The following is a 17,804-nucleotide window of genomic DNA, read 5'->3' as shown; positions in this document are numbered from 1 at the left end:
ATAACGTTATCGTTTTGGATATCCGATTAGACTCCTTTTCAAAGCTTTTGATATTTCAATATTGGAGGAGACCCGACGAGCTTGCTCCTGGGAAGCTGATCGGGCGCTTCCGGGATCAAACCAGGTCACATTACGATAATTCTAAGTGATCAGGAGGTTATATCAAAACCCACTTCAGGCTAAGAAGTTAATTAAATTCCTAGGAACTAAGTGCATAAGTCCGTGATAAGCTCTTCCCTGATTAAGCAATTTAGTATCCCCATTGTTAATTCTCAGTGTCAAAACGTTTCACCCATTGGCGTCCTTGCTGCTCCATAGAACGTTGCCTCTCCAGAGGACGTTGCTTCTCTGTAGACTTCTTGGGATCGGGTGTTTCGTTGACATTCGTGGGTAGCAGTGAGAGGCGGCTCACTGCAAGAAGGTCTTCAAGGTTGGAGCTTCCGTCCGGGGCAAGCCCATCACAATTTTCGAAATCTTTCAGAACCTTGTCGATAATCTCCGCCTGGCCACTCATATATAGAAAGTTTCCAATACAAGCGTGGATTTTGAGAAGTGCGGGATCTGGAAGTTCCCAATTTTCTTTGTGAACTCTGAATCTAACAAGCCGATTTCTGGGTAAATTTTGTATCGCATCTGTGACGGCGTCCGGAAAGGTCTTGATACGATATTGGTGAGCAACCCCTGTTTCTTCAAAAATGACTCTGAATTGTCCGAATTCCTTATGGAGCATCAGGTTTAGCATCAGGACGTTCTTTTCCGAATTGACTTGTTCTGAGGTAAAGGATAACCGATGAAGAACCGGAAAGTAGCGCCTCAGGTTGACCCAAATCTTTGCATGTCTATCCACTGCCTCGGGGTCATTTGACTGAAAGGATCTAAGTGAGCATGGAATAATATGGGCCGCTTCAAGATAAGTCGTGGGTGCATTCTTTGGATGGGCGTGATTGCCACTGTACCTCCCCGTTGCAACACATTTATAGCCATCTCTTTCTAAACAGTGGTGTCGGAGTTGCGATTGACGGCCCCTAGTGATAGGCTCAATATTTTGGCTATTAAGATTCTCGATTGAATCTTCAACGCCAGGGCGTGGAGATGGAGTGATATCAGTGGGTGTTTTGCCACCCTGTGCTTTCAAAGGAATCAATAAACCAGTTTCGATGCTCCGGACTAGTTGCCGAAGCTGCTCATCGTTTGCACACTCAGAAACATCATCCGCCAGGTGTTTCTGTCCATCAGGTGGAAGAACCTTGAAAAACTCATGGAGAAAGTCCCTGGTCTTGTCCGTTGCGCTAAGTCGGGCATAACCATTCAGCTTTTGATCCAGCTTCTATCTTGAATATTAGTATCGAAAGGTCGGAAAGACTTAAGACGAAGGGCGACTCACCGCCTTTGAGGATGACGACATTCTGTCAACTACCCAAGTTGGGGCGAGCTTGGAGACAGTCTGGAGGGTCGTAAAAGCAAGGCGTCAGTATTGGCTGTGACAGTTGAGAAGGTGGATATGATAGATGATCGATGAGTATGATTGGTAAATTGCTTGGAAGGGGATGGATGGACGACGAATGAGTGCGATTGGTTGAAGAAGGAAAGTTAAGTGGGGGCGGGGAGCCAGGCTTTCAAAGTCACGTCTCACCGCCTTCCCTATCTACCTATCTGCTTTGCTTTTGAATGGCGGGAGTTCTCCGCCTAGATAGATGATTGTCAGGATCAGAGGGGACCTGACCAATTGGAACCAAGGAGAAGTGTGAGTATGCCTGAGCGGTTACTGGGCAAGGAAGTGTGGTCGGAGCACGCCGTGATCCCGACCCTGATTGCCCTCATAAAAGCGGCGGCAGCCCAGACTCCACCGGCAGACATTATCCTGTGTATATAGGTGTATATGGCAGCTATGTGCTGGAACGAACTATAAAAGGCTCAGGATGAGACGATAGGTCATTACGAGAGGGAACAGATTTCTATGGCAACGATGCTATATCGGATACTGATAGTAACGAGTGGCCATAAAGGCCTACGGATACAGAGCGGAATATGTACATGGAAAACCCGAACTATGCCCCGGAAAGGTGCTCTTGCTCTTCCAGTACAGCCTGCTGAACTAGAACAGACCCGAGCAGCAATCAACGGTAGGCGACGAAGCACTGGGAGCTCCGACGACGATGCAGCTAGTGAGGAACCCCAAGACCGAGAACCTCAAACACAGGGGGTGCCACGTTGATTACCACCCATGGAATTCCTGCAGTACGCCGGATCAGCAATGATCTGTCGGATATGGGGGATAGGCACAAACCTGCATATACAACGAGCTTGGTGACGACTTCTACATCATATCGCACACGAGGCTTTTTGATCTGCGAGAAAACCTCCTTCTCGTCCGGTCTCGAAGCATCATTCGCGGGCGGTGGGAGTGGAGAGGACCGAGGCACATTAGGATCTACATCGACCATGGACGAGTTCGGGCTGCCTCGCCCCATCATATGCTCGTATTCATCCAGTTTAGATGCCTTTCTTGACAGGATAGGGGCACCATTCTGTTTGCTCTCGCCATCGGCGGGGGAGTCGCGGCTGCCGCCGGACTGACTTTCTCGTCGGCGCTTCTCACGATACGCGAGGGTCTCGTACGCATCGGCCTCGGACTGTGGGCCAATAGAAACAGCTCGGCGACGAGGATGGCGGATGGTGGTGATGATGGAAGGGATTTCGGAGAAATTGGGAATTACCTCGGTGTCCTTCAGATTGGACGGCACGGTAGTATATTGCCTGCGCAGTGTCAGAGAGCTTCACGGTGAGAAAGTACGTAGATACTAAAACTTACGATGCGGTGGTGAAGAACCTCCGGGGCAGAAGAAGACCGAGCTTCTCCAAGCTGCGGAAGATAGGTGGAAGAATGCGCAGCAGAGTAGGCTTTGTGACCTCCCTCCAGGCAAAAACGCACAGCACACCCACAACCAAACGCACAAATGTCTTGACCATACCAATACTCTCAAAGCGGTATGGAATCGAGCCAGGCAGAGGATCCGACCAAGCAAAGCTGGACATGGTGAAGTACCACGAGCCGACATCAATGCCCAAAGTCACTCCCGCGAAAGCAACGCTGTCATCGAAACAGGGACAGTCGTCGGCCGGCTCTGGGTGAATTCGAACCAGTATGAGAATGACAACAGGAATAATCAAGATTTCCTTCGCCGTGGCTGACAGAATATACTCATCGAAAGCGGGACCATAGCTGAACTGGACCAAACCAATCACCGCGCCCAAGAGGCAACCAATCACCACATCCAACATTCCATGCATGCCGCAGTATAGGCGGCCCAGTACAATCGACAAGACGTATAGATAGGTGATCACCTGGAGGAACAGATTTGTCTGTGGGCTGAGAGTCGAGTCGGGGGAATTCAGCAGCGCTAAAGCGTAGACGGCAACGGAGACGGCGTTCGTGGAGTGCGTGGAAGGAAAGCCGTATTCGAGGGCGGCCGAACCGGACATGGTGATGCGCTGCAGAGGAGGAGACAGCGGCCGGGGGAGACATAGCAAGTCCTTAATGAAGCCGCTAAAAAAGACACCCGAGGCAAGGATGTGTACTAGTCTGCAGCCATAACCAGCGGTTAATTAATCACCAACGACCCGCGTATTGCTCAATCGTGATCAGACCACATACCCACGACCTAGACTCATGTGGCCGCACCAGAACAGGAAGGGTAGGAAGACCATGAAGAATGTATGGGTGCCGAGGTTGGCCGTGAAAGCAAAATAGGAGTCCAGCGTCGGGGTGCGGACTTTTGCCTGCACCCAGGCCAGATACGGCGTCTCATATCGAATCAGAGGAAGAAGTTTTTGTCGAGGCCAATAACGCCAGAGTGGTAGCCGGCTGGAATCTGTCGGTCGCGAATGGGGCCGCGGTCAGTGACGATCGCAGCGGGGGATTGGCGACAGAGCATATCCTATACGCCATCGTGAGGAACGTACAGTGATCAAGACTCTTCAGCCCGGCGTCGGGCTGGTTCTTCACGCTCTTTCCCATCGTGCGATGCTACGGGTGCGATTGGAGAGACTCCATATATGACAGGCCGCTGCCTGCCGGTGGATGGAGATGTTGAAGCTCAGGGTACGGGCATAAGGAACGAATAGAAGTTGGATCGCGATAGGGAAAGGATATAGCAGAGGGTGGTTTGCGCTTAGGTGGAGGCGGATGCGCCAGGAGGTTCGGGAATCCGCGAAGATAACGTCGCCGCGGCTCGGCGGCCCCTGATGCCATGTGTGGGCTTAGTCAGGGCGCTCGGACGACGTGGGACACAATAAAGTGACGAGGTGAAGAAGCGAAGAAACGAAGGAAGCACGAAGGATGGTCTAGGATCAATTGATTCTTGTGCGATAGATAGTCACGGTGATCAAAGCCTAGAGTGATTTGTTTTTCTCGCAATTGGCCATCCCGTCCAAGCAATAGACTATCAGTAATGATTAGGGCCCACTTTGATCCAAGGCATTGTAGCCGATCTATGGAGTCCCTGACGCCTTGGAAATGGAAAAGATGTAGTACTATGTACCGAATAGGTGTAACTGCAACATTCGGGCCCCGAGGGTTCTCGAACCGGACCACCGTGGTGCGGAGCGGCGGACCATCGAGCCGGCCATGATGCAGGAACATTGCCCGCATTGCATCCAATGTCGGACCGAGTGTCTGATATACTTTGGTTTAGACTGCTTCGGAGCAGATCTGCCACTGCGAGCAACGCATAACTCCGGCGAGCCTCTCTTCCTCGTCCTCGGGCAGTCAATTCGAGCGAATCACATACACCCCGAGGCCACGATCCGGTTTCTGGAGAGCTGAACAGTGGGGAAGAGGGGCAGCGAGTGGAGGCAGGCAGCGCCGAAAAAAGAAACCGGGATCGGGGCGCGATCGCAGCCGGAATCGAATCAAGATGAAACTGACAGGAGGAAGCTGTCGCGATGGTGGAAGACGGGCCTGTCAGCGGTGATGAGCAACGATGATTGGCTGGCTGGACGGGCGGTCGCTCCTGCCGTGGCGTCATGGAAGGGCGTTGCCATGGCAGCGCGCAGGTAAACACGGGTCTCGCCCGGATACGAGAGCCTCAGGCCCAGTCGATCTTCACGATCTTTTAGATCGCGCCCGGTTCTCTCTCTCCTTCCCTGTTCCCTTTCCCTCCTTCTATCTCGACCCTCTCTTAACCCTCCCTCACACCCGCATTGACTTATCCCACTCGACATACCTTTCTCCCTACGGCAAATCACCGTCTTTCCGCCGACGACCCGTATCTCGCAATCCGCAACAAGGGGCTTTCCATTCCACCACATAATGAGTCAGATGTATGAGGACCAGTACTACGCGGCTTCACGGCGCCGCTCCCTTGCCACCCCTCCTCCCTCCATGTCCCCTCGCCACAGTCGAACCCGCAGTCACAGCGTGCGAGTGAGCAACGGAACTGCCAGCACCCAGTCAAGCTTCTCCAGTGGGCGGATGTCCGAGGCCACCAATATCACCCAGCCGCCCTCCTACTCAAAAAAGTTTGTAGTAGTTGGGGATGGCGGCTGCGGCAAGACCTGCTTGTTGATCAGCTATTCCCAGGGCTACTTTCCAGAGGTAGGTCCAGCCCCATATGACCGGAGTGGGGATGCAAGACTCATTCTCTCAGAAATATGTCCCCACCGTGTTCGAGAATTACATTACGCAGACCACACACCGAGCATCTGGCAAAACGGTCGAGCTCGCCCTCTGGGATACTGCCGGCCAGGAAGAATATGACCGTTTGCGTCCTCTCTCTTACCCCGAGACCGACCTGCTCTTTGTCTGTTTTGCCATCGACTGCCCAGCCTCTTTGGAGAATGTGATGGACAAGGTCAGTTACCCATGATCTGTATGATATCTCTTCATCTCTAACTCGCGCAGTGGTACCCCGAGGTTCTACACTTCTGTCCAACAACGCCAATTATCCTTGTGGGTCTGAAATCAGATCTCCGCAACAAGCGCAACTGCATCGAGCTCCTCAGAACCCAAGGCCTGTCTCCGATCTCTCAAGAGCAGGGTCACGCCGTGGCTCAGCGGATGGGCGCAACATACGCAGAGTGCAGTAGCAAGGAGATGCGTGGTGTCGATGACGTATTCGCCAAAGCAGTCGACACCGTCGTCTCAGTTGAGGAGCAAGGCTACAGGACTCAGCAATCATCACATCACCGCAGTGGCAGCAAGCCCACTGCAAGTGCAGGTGGGGGCGGAGGCAAGAAGATTAAGAAGCGGACTTGTAAGATTCTATAGAGGAGTGTGTTCCTTTCTTCGTTTTATCCCCCCTTTCTTCCTCTTCGCTTCTTCCTGGGCCGATTACAAGCCTGGATGCTTTGTCGGCTTGCTTGCCTGCTCAGTGTATGTGACATGCCGCCCACGAGCTGGACAAAGCTGGACATGAACTGCAAAATTTTCTTGGCCTCCGGAGACGCTGCGCGCTTTCGACGATTTTCGTTTTTCTCTTTCTGGCAGTGGCTTTCTGATTCAACACGTTGTCCTTTGAATGCTGATCTTGTGAATTGGTTTTTTTTTTTCTTGTCTTCTCATGATCCTTCTGCCTTGTTCTCCATTCCAAGGCTCTCATGACTCGGATCATTGCCACTTTTTTTTGGCATGCATGGGGCTGGTGTTCTCCTTTATGTTATTTGCTATGTTCTGTTGGCGACAGCGACCTCCTATGTGTTACAGAAAGAATACAATGTGACTTGATGATGTTCAACGAAATCCCGAGCCGGTGTAGAATTTATGAGGGACAGTAAAAGCAAGTTGGGAATGGTATCTAGCGCGAAACGACCATGTTAACGCCAACGCCAGCCGCCAACAGAGACCAGACACAATCAACAAGGAAAGCCATCATTGGCTGGCCAGGAAGTCTCCCTCAGCTTCATGATGTGTGCCTGAGTGTCCCTGACCCTCATTCTCTCCGCTCACTTTCCGCTTGCCATTGCCCCCCTCCTCGGCTTCATCTTCTGGCCGGTCCATAAAATTCTCAAACTGAGACCACAGCGCCTCCACAGATCCAAACTCATTTCCGACCTAGGATAAATCAGCAGAAGACTCGGCGGGGTCGCGCGTGGATACATACGGTGATGATGCTCTCCAAATTCCGGTTCAGGCGATTCATATTTTGGAGAACTTGCTCCATGCCCTAATCTTGATAAGCCATTGATGCAGATACACAGACGTGATCTCGACCACTCCAGTGCGGATTCAGTACTCACCACGGCGATTTCGCGGACTAGTTCTTCGCGCTGTTGCTCGAAGACGGTGGGGGACGCGGCGCGCGCGCCGGAGCCCGGGGTCGAGGAGATCCAGGCCATGATGGCAGTGCAGAACAGAGAGAGTGAGACTCGACAATCAGGTCGGATCTGGATGATGTAGGAGCGCGGTGCCGTGGGCTGCTCGACGCGACGGTGGTTGGAGATTGGGACAAGAAGTTGTGGTGGGGCGGTGGTCCGAGGTTGATAAGCCCGATTAGCGATAAACCAGACAGCTGGTGCAGTTTACAATGCATCTTTGGGATGCATTCAAGAATCTACTCTAGCGGGGTATTTTATAGCTCTGTGACGACGTAATAAGACGATGCACTGCTATTTTTCTACTTTCCAGTCACCAGTTTTGACACCCGGCCTTGCCGGGATTCAAATCTTTGTCCTCGAGAGGCTCGCATTAAGATGGTCTTATTGAACTATTAACATACATTAGAGAAGTAGTGCCCCTCAGTCGAAGGAAGAACGAGCATGCTGTATGCTCCCAACTGGACTCGAAATGTGGTGGAAGTGATACGGCTCCCGATTTGCTTTCCCGCCTGAACCGATAATCGACTTCAATCCATGGTCAAAATTCAAGAAGCATTGAATCGCGCAGACGACGCTGCAGAAATTGAAGATCAGAGATGCTATTGCGAAGAGCAGCATCTTGTCTTTTCTGGCGGTGTTTGCCCGGAATGTATGGCCGCAGAGGATGATGATCTGACTCAATAAATAGGCAATCAGGGCCAGATAACAGATCTAGAAGCGAAGGCAAACAACGTTAGCGACAAGGTGATGGGCAATAAAGTAAGTATCTTACAATAATCGTGGCCATGGCATATTTATACTCCTTTCGAACAAACCAAATGCCAAGGATCACGACCAGGAATGCGGCTGGAATCAATGCGAGTGTAAGGGCATATTCTGGCTCATTGAAGTGGACATCAATCAGATCGTACTGCACGATAAACGCAATCAAGAAAAACAGATTCAACTTGATTAGCACATGCTGGAATACCAATATACTCGGGAAAAGTCACCTCGTACGCAAGATACCGGATCTTGATGCTAGAATCTCCATTGATTCTACGGTAGACGGTCCATGAATATTCCTTGTGCAATTGATAGGAAAGGTAGCAGATCGCAGGAGTGCAGGTTCCAATGATAATGACCGAAGCCAGCTCTGCTGGCTGTAGACAGGGCATATATCGCGGTTAATGTTCACCAAGGGCTGATTGAATCCATCCCTTTGGACAGGGAAGTCGTGAGTGGTGTTTAGCAACTCTTTGTACTGCATCGCAGAGAATGCAGACGGTCTATAACCGACAGGCCGGGTTGTCCCTCTCCCATGAATCCGCTTGCTCCATTAACTTGGCCAATTTTTCTTGAAAATACTTCAAGTTGCGCTCGATCAGCTGGAGCTTTCCTTCCACAGCCTTCTTGGTACGAGGCGCATCGCCCGGAACTTGAGCTGCCCAGATCCGCAGTGATAGATCCAGTCTGTGTCCATCCCGAATGCCTTTTGTTGCATTTTCTATCTCCACGCAGACATTCACAATGCCCGTTTTGTCGGATAAGTCAGTCTGAGGACCCGAGGACACCTCCTGGTCAGAACGGAATCGTACAGCGTTGTTCCGGGCAATGTCATACGCCATGGAGTACATTCTTGCCACTTTCGCTGTTTGTCGAAGCTGCAGATGGAAATCCGATGTCGTTTCTGACACAGCCTGCTGAGCCTCACTTCCTGCCAGCCGCATCCTCTCCAGTTCTTCTTGCTTGGATGCAAACAACTGCTGCAACTGATGCTCCCTCCACAATGCCACCGACTTAGCCGTTTCTGGCTGTCCGCCGGGGCATCGCCACTCAGCTGCTTCCTTTGCTTCTTGCAGATTCTTCACGGTGGTCGTGTGTCGGGCTTCGCGATCCCACAAATCCAACCGCACCATCCATTCCTCATCAGCATCCTTCGCAGTGGCGAGTCTTTCTCTGACGCGGTCTCTGGTTTCTTCAGAGGACATCTCGGCCCAGAGCCTGAAGGTTTCAACCTGTCGGAGTGGTTCCTCGGCATGGTATCTGAGTCTCTGCGCCGCTTCCGCTTCATCCAGGTCGTGGATGAACGCATCCCCGTCAAAGTCTTCTCCAGGCCAACCGTGCTGGCGATACAGTTCCTTGATCCCCTTGTTATGCCATTTGGGACCAGTATTTTCTCCTCCTCCTGGTGTCTCTTTCAACTCGAGATACCAGCGGTTGAGATCGCGCAGGAAGTCGCTCGCAGGCCGATTGGGAATATCCTCAAGACTCCCATAGGGCTCGGTGCGCTCTTCTTCACTCTCTTCATCACTCTGCTCATCCCCAGTCGACTCCTCATCCACGTCCGACTCGATCTCTTCACCTGCACTCGTATCTTCTGAGTCAGAACCGCGCTTATTCTTCTCCTCGCTCGTTTCATCGTTAGTCTCCTCCATTTCCTCCTCGTGGAGTTCATGCCAGCCCTTCTTAAGACCTGGATCCGTGGTATCCCAGCCAATCTGATCGACCACCCAGATTCGATGCGTCTTGGCACAGTAGATAATACAGCTGTCGTGATTCCCCAGTGCAGACAACGGCGTCATCCACGGCTTCATCAGCCCGTCTTCCTCGTCGCTGTTCCCCTCGAAATAGAACGGGTCGCGCGCATAGTCCACCGTCGAGGCTGTGCGGAAGTCGGCAAAGTAGCCGCCGTGGAAAAAGTCCACCCTACCCGCGGCTTTCGGATCGATATAGGGCAGGATGCTGTAGAGGTAGATGATCGAGTCCTCGATGCCATGGGCGCGACACCTCGGGAGTGACTCGGAGATGTCGTGCGGGCCGGGTTGAATCGATGCATGCCTCAGGTAGCGCATGCGCGCGAGCGTGCGGTAGACTTCGAGTAGCTGGTCAGCGACTTCGTGAAGTTGGGTCTTTATTGAAGGGTCGAGGGTGTGAGCGATTTCTTCCATGGCTGCGTGAAATAGGCCGGCGGGATAGCAGGGAGGTGGAAAGGGTCACTAGCAAGAACGATCTTGGGAATCGGGTTCTGTGATTTATATGGGATTCGAAGACCGGACAAGGCAACAGAGACTGGCGCCTTACGATACCTTGCACGATAGGTCTCGGTAAAAGATAACCGACAGTGAGCCATTTTCGCTCAAGAGCCTCAACATGAAGGTCGCCCCACTCCACTCACTTCTTGTATCGACAGAGTCTGCATTTTAAAATGGACTGCTTATCAGTGGAACGCCGCAGGCTCTATCTGAGAAGTGACGATGGGTGGTGTTGTCTGGGCGATAAACGGACTTCCCACGGGCGCTGGGCAACTGCCCGGACTGGGGGTGCTCGGCGGCCCTCAGTGCCCCCGGCCACGCCCGCCGGGCCCCGCCTACACAAACGAAAGATGTACATGGTTAACGTTGAGCCAGACCTCTCGTCTCATATAATCATATATGGATCTCAATCGATAAAGGTTCGGGCTCCACCTATACTATATTCTATTTTTACGTGTTTCTTTTGCATTTTCCACTTCTACTCGGGGTGGGAGCGCTAGCCCGCCCAGATGGGAGGCTCGGGGCGGAAGCTCGGGGCGAAAGCCCCCAGACCGGGGGGAGAGACGGGGGTGGTGGACACCCGGGAGGGCGTTGTTTGGCCCGCAAGCCGGCTCGCCTATTATGCACAACGCCAGTTCCACTCGACACAGCATTTTTCTTCATAATGACGTTTAATGAACATACTCACCTCTACATAGAGCCACCGACCTCCCTTGGAGGAGATGCAGTGGGACAGTCGTTCAAGTGCCCAAAAGTTGCTGGCAGGGACCGGGTTTAGTATGGGGGTGGGCCGTGCACGGTTGCACGCCCAGCTGGGCCTCTGTCTACAATCCAAGCGTCATTGTGGACGGTGAAATTAAACAGGCCTGTCTAACAGTGGTGGGATGTTCTGCACTTGGTCTAGAGCTTGGAATTGGTTGAGATTCCCACTCTGCCCAAGTATAGTTCAACCGATATATATCTCGATGGCACCTGCATACTAGGCTATCAAGGAGGAGATGCAGCATTTGAAAGAAACGGGAAACGCAAACTATGCGACCAAGTGGAGCCCTCAGACCCTGTTCAGAGCCTGTGGTGTGGATGCCAGCATGGAGGTAGACAAGAAAGGCGGGAAAGCCTTCAACGTCGGCATTGACTAGGATGGAGAAAGTAGTTTCCAGCAGACTTAGTCTATTTGAATTCGGAGTGGAGGAATAACGAAACAACATGGATCAATCCTTCCAGGTCTTTTTCATTCTTGTTTAGAGCAGCTCTGTATAGCTCAACTTGTCCTTTATCTTGTCGTATGCCGCGAGATGTTCAGCTTGTTAATAACGAAAGTTTTCCCCTTCCCTATTCCCACGCTCGAGTACAGACCTAAAGCCGCTTGATGTCCAGCACGCTGTGGGTCTTTGTCCCATCGATTGTGGATTCCACGATCTCGATGATCGACTTGCCCGCTTTGTTGATCTTGCCCAGGAAAGAACACTGGAACTCCTTCCCTTTCGCGACAACCAGGCTGCCCGTCTTATTGTCTGCACTTTGAGCCCCAGACGCCCAGAGATCATACGCAGCGTATCGGCTTGGTCTGGTGCCCAACAGCGTTTGCTTCAGCGTGGGCTTCGCCAGGTCCGATGGAGTCAGTGTCACCGTGCCCCCTGTCTTCTTGTCTGGATCATCGGACAGATAGAATGCTTCTTCGGCGAATAGGCAGTCATCGGACTGGCCAGTCCACACGGTAATCTTGGTGTACGCCAGCGAGGCGTCCTTGTCCCTGCTTTTGCCCGTGACGGTGACTGTGGTTGTACCCGACGAACTCACCTCACTCTTGTTCAAGTTGTAAGTCAGCTTGGACGGAGGCGGGTCGTTCCACGATTTGATCACTGGCCGCGCAGTCTTCTGCACAAAGTCGCCTACGGGATCCGGCTGTGGATCGGTCTTGTAAATGTCCATAATAGTGGTGACAATCATGAGAGCGATTCCGGCGACCGCGAGGACAACTCCTATGCATGGTAAGGCAACACTCAAGGTCGCGGATGCGATTATCCCAGTGGTCAGAAGCAGGTCGCCCACCTCAATCACCACGGACAGAATCTGCACGACCACGGCAATCGTGTTGATCCACTTGCCCGCGTTCGTGAGTTGATCCCACTCCTGAACCAGGGTGATCGTCATAGAGGCGCTGACAATCGCCCCCAGAAGAATGCTGACTCCACGCAGCCACTTGGCCGTGGTGCTGAGTTTAGATGCCGTCTCCTCCTCATTAGGTGCGAGATTAGAAGGCGTGCTATCCCGATCGCTGTTCCAAACCTCGGTCTCGGAGAGGATGTTGCCGGATGAGATAGACTGTGACCTCGCCAGCTTTTCGGAAATGACACCCTCTAGCCCGCCTTCTTCTGCGTGCAACTCGTCCGCCAAATTCGTGAGTCCATTCCCTTCGGGACCAGTGATAGTCATCGCGAGTTTTTCGTCGAGGATTGTTTCGCTGACTGCCTGCGCTGCTTTCGGCGTTTTGGAGTCCTTATACTCCTGCCACATTTCGAAACCCTGGTCAACAGCCGACACCACCACGCGGACAAACTCGGCAATGCTGGTAGTCCGTTGCGCGGGAGTAAGTTCCTTCCAGTCCTTGATTATTCCCACCAAAGAACAAGTTTCGTTCACGAAGTAGGCCACCTGAAAAAAAGGAAGAGAGCAAGTGAGTCAGGATATGGGATATGGGATATTATCAAAACACTTACAACTGCCAAAGGCGCCACTGCGCGCGCCAGGCCTTGAACTGCACCACTCCACTTGCCGCAGACCTTCTCGACCAGGTCTTTAGCCAGTCCAAAGGTTTTCTTCACGCGAGAAATTCGGGGAAGTTGGTTCCCAATCATGGCAATTAGCTTTCCGAGTTCAGCCCCGATCACCTGCGTATACACCCTGATAGCAGCGGCCTTTTTGTCCGCGGTCGACTTATTAGCTGTGTTTGTCAGGTCCATGAACTTGTCCAAATCCTTTTGCAACTGATCGCGAACATCCTTGGCAATTGACTGGTCATTTGACAGCACCTTGAGGATTAAGTCGTGCATGGCATCGTCCAGCCACTCCCCCACGTAGTTACCATCGTCCCCCTTCAGGAATGGCACATGGAGGTGCTTCTTGGCGGCGTACTTGACGATCAACTGAAACCAGTCTTGTGCGTACTTATTATCGGGATTCAGCGTATGCATAATAATGCAAAGCTTGTTGATGGTATCCCAATTCTGCAGAAACAGACAACGCCGCGTTAGACCGAATCGTAACTCAATGGGGCTGTTACGCACATCTTGTCGGGAGAGGATGTCCTTCATCTTGGGTTTCGTCGTAATGGCATCGTAGAGACCTTTTGCAAGCTCTTCTCCCTTCGATGGCGTCACGTCCAGGCAACTATATTTTGTCTTCATCGCGTAAGACGAAGTAATGGCGTTGATCTGAGTGTACTCCTTGGTGTGCGCGAGGCACTTGTCTCCCTAATCCCAAAATAATGGTCAGAAATAAGAGTATGTGTGCGTCTATATTCATATAGGACGCTTACATTACCCGCCCACCAGTACCAGACCTTCTCCCTCTCGTTGTCCTTGAACCTGTCACTATACTTCTCGATCTGTGAGATATTCTGGGCAATAAATGCAGGTGCATATGTGTTCTTCAGCCACTCCCTCAGATTAGGATCGAGCTGGGTGGTGAGTTGAGAAGGGAGTTGTGTCGGCCGTCCGCGAATTGTGAAATCATCCAACTGTTTCTGATCCATGTGGTAGTACATCATCTCAGTGATGGTTGTTTGGGCTAAAGAGTGGACCTATATGACAACGTTCTCCGATTACTTTATGCTCGGATCTTGATAATGGAAGGGACTCACGTCATCTGGGTTGTATTGCATGTTGATTAATCCTTCAATCGTGACTTCAGTCTGTGTCTTTAGAAGCACAGTCATCACCGCTGGCTGAAGCTGGGGATCATGTTCCTGGCTAACGCCCGGGGTGACGTGGCTGGCAAATGCCTGAGACACGAAGGCTCGGTCTCGCTGCACGGATTCTTCAAAATCATCATCGTCGTCGTCGTCGTCATACTTACCCACCACTAGGTGTCTGTCAAAGAAAAAGATGCATTAACTTTGGTGGACTGATGGAGTTGCGAGCTCACTGTCATCGGCACTTTACCTTTCCCCCTTGGCCTCCCTTTTCTCAGGATCAAGCTCGTACAGTGCGCCAGTGACTGTTTCCGCAAACGTGCTAGTGTCAAGATAGAACGAGTGGAACAAAGCGGGTAACTGCAAATCAATACCGAGGCTTTCCTTGAAGGTGAGATCGAAAATATTAGTGGAATCTGGTGCTTGGTCTGAATGGGACAGAATCAATGAAGGCTGCGTGAGGTTGATATAAGTTCGTGACACTCGAATAGGGCTCCCGCAATCTTCCTTAACCAAGACACTCTCCATATAGCCTTCATACAGATCATCTTCAATAAGGGGGAGACCCTTGCTTTCCTGGTTCTTGTTTATTGCGGCCAAGAGCTTGTCCAGCAGCGGTACCTTGAAAAAATTGACATTGACTCCCTCTGGGATGCTTTCAATCCCAGTAATAATAGAGTCGAAAGGCTTTGGGATCTTAGGCTGTTCGCGTTTGTCCCCTTTGGGCCACGCAGCCTCGTCCAAGGTGAGGATCCATTTTGATGAGAGGCCATATGTGCCGGAAGCCATTGAAGCATATAAACCATCCTCGAGGGGCAAAGTCAAGACGCTGGCAAGCGCCGCCTTCGCTTGGACTATCTGGCCATCTTTGAAGCTTCGCGGATCCGATTCAGACGAGTAGAATAAAGTGCCGGTCCCTCCATCCTCAGTTGGATAGACTTCCAAGCGTCCATGTTCGAACAGCTTCTTCCCCTGGATCTCCCGTGTCCAGCTCACGACACGGTCAGTATCGTCGATTGCTACCCGAGGATGGGCTTCTCCATCAAGCAATGGAACTCCGTCAACTAGGGTTACCAGTGGCAGTTTTTCGATCGGCAATTGTTGGTCCGAGTGCATGGGCTCTAGCTGAAACCGCTGGGTGAGATGGCTGAGCCGCTTGTGAGGATGGATGCTGGTATGTCTAGCAAACAAAGGAATGTCCCACGGGGAGTCCTTTGAGGCCTTTCCATACTCCGCTAGCTCCATCTGTAGACGCTCCCAGACTGTTTGCTGGCCGTGTGCCAAGAGCATGGATCGGATCTCTTTAACCGACGATAGCAGAGCCACCTGGTCTTTGGTGGAAAACTGGCCAAGAAGCGTTGCAACATCCTGAACGCGGATTTCAGGCTCATTCACATTGACCAGATAGCCGTTCTGGTGATGGAGCCGTTTACCCTCTGACAGTTGTAACCGGTAGACGGTTCGTTTCGTCGGCGCCGTCTCTTGGATGGATTTGACCTCCACCTTCTCGTAGTCTTGTGCTGGGCTCTGATGACGATACAGAATGTGCCCGACGGCAAGACGGCCAACACGGAGCCATGGGTTCTGCCGCATCGCCGCCGTTGGGTGAACGGCGCGTAGTCCCGTGGAGGTGTGGAAGACCTGCGCAGTGGTGGCAAATGGCTCTTCACCATCTGGCGTAAGAAAATTGGGTTAGCAGAATTATTCTCTGGCTGAATCCGACGGATTGAATGAGGGTTTCGAGTACTAAATCCCACCAGAGGCGCAGTCATCTCCACCGGGTACAACTTCTCCGATAGCTCTGCATTTTCTTGAGGCTTAGCAAGAGTAAGGAGTTTATCCCCTGGTTCAAGCTGGTCGGCCTGGCGGGTGGTCCCATCAGCCAGAGTAACGTGGGTTGATGCCAGCAAATAGGCACCATTTCCAACCTGGGGTCGCTTTAGAATTGTTGCATGTGGAAGGTCGAGGTTATCCTCAAATAGGTATCCTGAAGTCCATAAATTACCCGATTACCGGACAGAGATGTGAATATTGAATACGCACCGTCATGGATCCATTCGGCAATCTGAGAGCCATTGTCAATGCCCAGCTCTTTCTTGACAGCATCGTTCCAAAGCGGAAACTGCGCCGCCCACCATGTATTTTTGAAGTCCTGGTAGAAACATGTCCAGGCATTCACATCGTCCTGCACAAGGCCCTGAAGTGCTTCACGGAGCTCGTTCTTGTATTGGTGGTCTTGATCGAGTTGATCCAGGATATGATTGTACAATGCCACGGTCACATCATAAGTGGAAGACGGGGCAGAAGCGCCATTGGCATGATGGACCGCAGTCGCAGCCCGACCACAGAAGATGAGGATCTTTTGCGTCTGAGCCTTATTGCCCTTTCCTCGGATATCCCACAGAGTCCGAGACCACTGGGCCAGCGTCTCAATGCTAGGTTTGAAAACGAAGTTCCCTGAAGTGTCCCATGGCCATCCATTGTAGGCATCGCGGGAGAGAAAGTCCATGATGAAGAGCAAAGTCATGCTACGCAGATGGTTCCCCTGGACTATATCATCCTGGATGGTCTTCTGGACAAAGCTGGGCCTTATGAGCGCCCGCTTCAGGAAGTCTGCGATGGGGATACGGTTGTCGGTGCATGCAAGCCGTAGACGCCGAAAAGATTTGACCCTTTCATCCGAAATCTGAATCGGCCGCTCTTTCAGGGTCATATCCATATGCTCCAAGTAGCACAGATATGTAAGATGGGTCATCTTCTCCTCGAAAACCTCTTCACTGGCCGCCTAAAGGTTTCAAGTTAGCTACCAGAGCGTCAATCATTTGGAGGGGGACATACGAAGTCCACCAGCATCTTGAACTGGTTGTCATTGTCCCGGAGAGCTCGGACGACGGAGACATCGGCCAGTCGAGAGATTTCCTGCGGCACGCTAAATTCCCCTAGCCCACCGGCATCGGGATCGGGGTCATCTCCCGGCCAGATCGAGCCAAGATCGAGGGTCTCGTTGAGTTCAAATTCAGCGGCACGTTGACTACGACTGGCCTTGTAGTGAAGGCGTCGAGTGAAATCCGTCGTGGGGATTTGTCCCAGGACGCCGACAAGCTGAATGATCTTCTCAGCGATTGACTTTGCGTCGTCATCCATGTTTGAATCAAGAAAACTTTTTGAACCAGGCAGGTAAGATTGTTGATTTTTGCGATGAAATAATTGATTGTTCCAATGTTGTGCACATTCTGCGAGGAAGCAGAGCTTATTTAAGTATCCATAATCCAGAGAATGCGGTGTGGTGAGGATGCGAGCTACCTCGCTTCAAGAAAAGTGTCCTTGCCCTCCGCTGGATGCAGCCCTGACAATTAGTAGTAAACAGCGGCGCTGGCTGGTTACACCAACCCCACACATCGGCATGCATTTCGCATGGTGTTGCCTGCTGACTTCTGCACCTGCTAGCTGGGGTCCCAAGGTCAGCTACTTGATGAGAGAAAGAGAAAAAAAAAGGGGGAGGAACAAGAGGGAGGTGGAAGGAGAGAGAAAGGGGAAAGAACCCCGAGGAGACGCACTGATTC

The 17,804-nt window shown here is 51.9% G+C and overlaps 6 protein-coding genes across 6 annotated transcripts; 2 read left to right on the top strand and 4 right to left on the bottom strand.

Annotated features, from left to right (window-relative positions):
* Positions 1-265: 265 nt before the first annotated feature.
* N7459_002930 (HNH endonuclease signature motif containing protein) lies at positions 266-1,405 on the bottom strand (the record flags this gene model as incomplete). The annotated part of the gene is made up of 2 exons (XM_056942115.1): positions 266-1,327; positions 1,385-1,405. 2 exons carry the CDS (start codon positions 1,403-1,405, stop codon positions 266-268), a joined length of 1,083 nt encoding a protein of 360 aa, XP_056801998.1.
* Positions 1,406-2,162: 757 nt separating this feature from the next.
* N7459_002929 (phosphatase PAP2 family protein) lies at positions 2,163-4,018 on the bottom strand (the record flags this gene model as incomplete). The annotated part of the gene is made up of 5 exons (XM_056942114.1): positions 2,163-2,233; positions 2,288-2,757; positions 2,813-3,583; positions 3,656-3,872; positions 3,964-4,018. 5 exons carry the CDS (start codon positions 4,016-4,018, stop codon positions 2,163-2,165), a joined length of 1,584 nt encoding a protein of 527 aa, XP_056801997.1.
* Positions 4,019-5,320: 1,302 nt separating this feature from the next.
* N7459_002928 (uncharacterized protein) lies at positions 5,321-6,268 on the top strand (the record flags this gene model as incomplete). The annotated part of the gene is made up of 3 exons (XM_056942113.1): positions 5,321-5,596; positions 5,649-5,852; positions 5,903-6,268. 3 exons carry the CDS (start codon positions 5,321-5,323, stop codon positions 6,266-6,268), a joined length of 846 nt encoding a protein of 281 aa, XP_056801996.1.
* A 600-nt stretch (positions 6,269-6,868) lies between these two features.
* N7459_002927 (DASH complex subunit DAD1) lies at positions 6,869-7,335 on the bottom strand (the record flags this gene model as incomplete). The annotated part of the gene is made up of 3 exons (XM_056942112.1): positions 6,869-7,051; positions 7,101-7,163; positions 7,237-7,335. 3 exons carry the CDS (start codon positions 7,333-7,335, stop codon positions 6,869-6,871), a joined length of 345 nt encoding a protein of 114 aa, XP_056801995.1.
* A 1,733-nt stretch (positions 7,336-9,068) lies between these two features.
* On the top strand, positions 9,069-9,677 carry N7459_002926 (uncharacterized protein; the record flags this gene model as incomplete). Its single annotated transcript, XM_056942111.1, has 1 exon — positions 9,069-9,677. The coding sequence occupies one exon, from the start codon at positions 9,069-9,071 to the stop codon at positions 9,675-9,677; it is 609 nt and encodes a 202-aa protein (XP_056801994.1).
* Positions 9,678-11,684: 2,007 nt separating this feature from the next.
* N7459_002925 (uncharacterized protein) lies at positions 11,685-17,385 on the bottom strand (the record flags this gene model as incomplete). Its single annotated transcript, XM_056942110.1, has 8 exons — positions 11,685-12,983; positions 13,049-13,801; positions 13,867-14,130; positions 14,191-14,419; positions 14,492-15,914; positions 15,989-16,228; positions 16,285-17,026; positions 17,080-17,385. 8 exons carry the CDS (start codon positions 17,383-17,385, stop codon positions 11,685-11,687), a joined length of 5,256 nt encoding a protein of 1,751 aa, XP_056801993.1.
* Between the last annotated feature and the right edge of the window lie 419 nt (positions 17,386-17,804).

This window comes from Penicillium hispanicum, assembly GCF_028827665.1.
Source record: "Penicillium hispanicum strain IBT 35686 chromosome Unknown utg000003l_segment0_segment0, whole genome shotgun sequence".
Taxonomy (NCBI): domain Eukaryota; kingdom Fungi; phylum Ascomycota; class Eurotiomycetes; order Eurotiales; family Aspergillaceae; genus Penicillium; species Penicillium hispanicum.
Note: the sequence above shows the minus strand (reverse complement) of the source record. Positions and strands in the feature narration are given on the sequence as shown.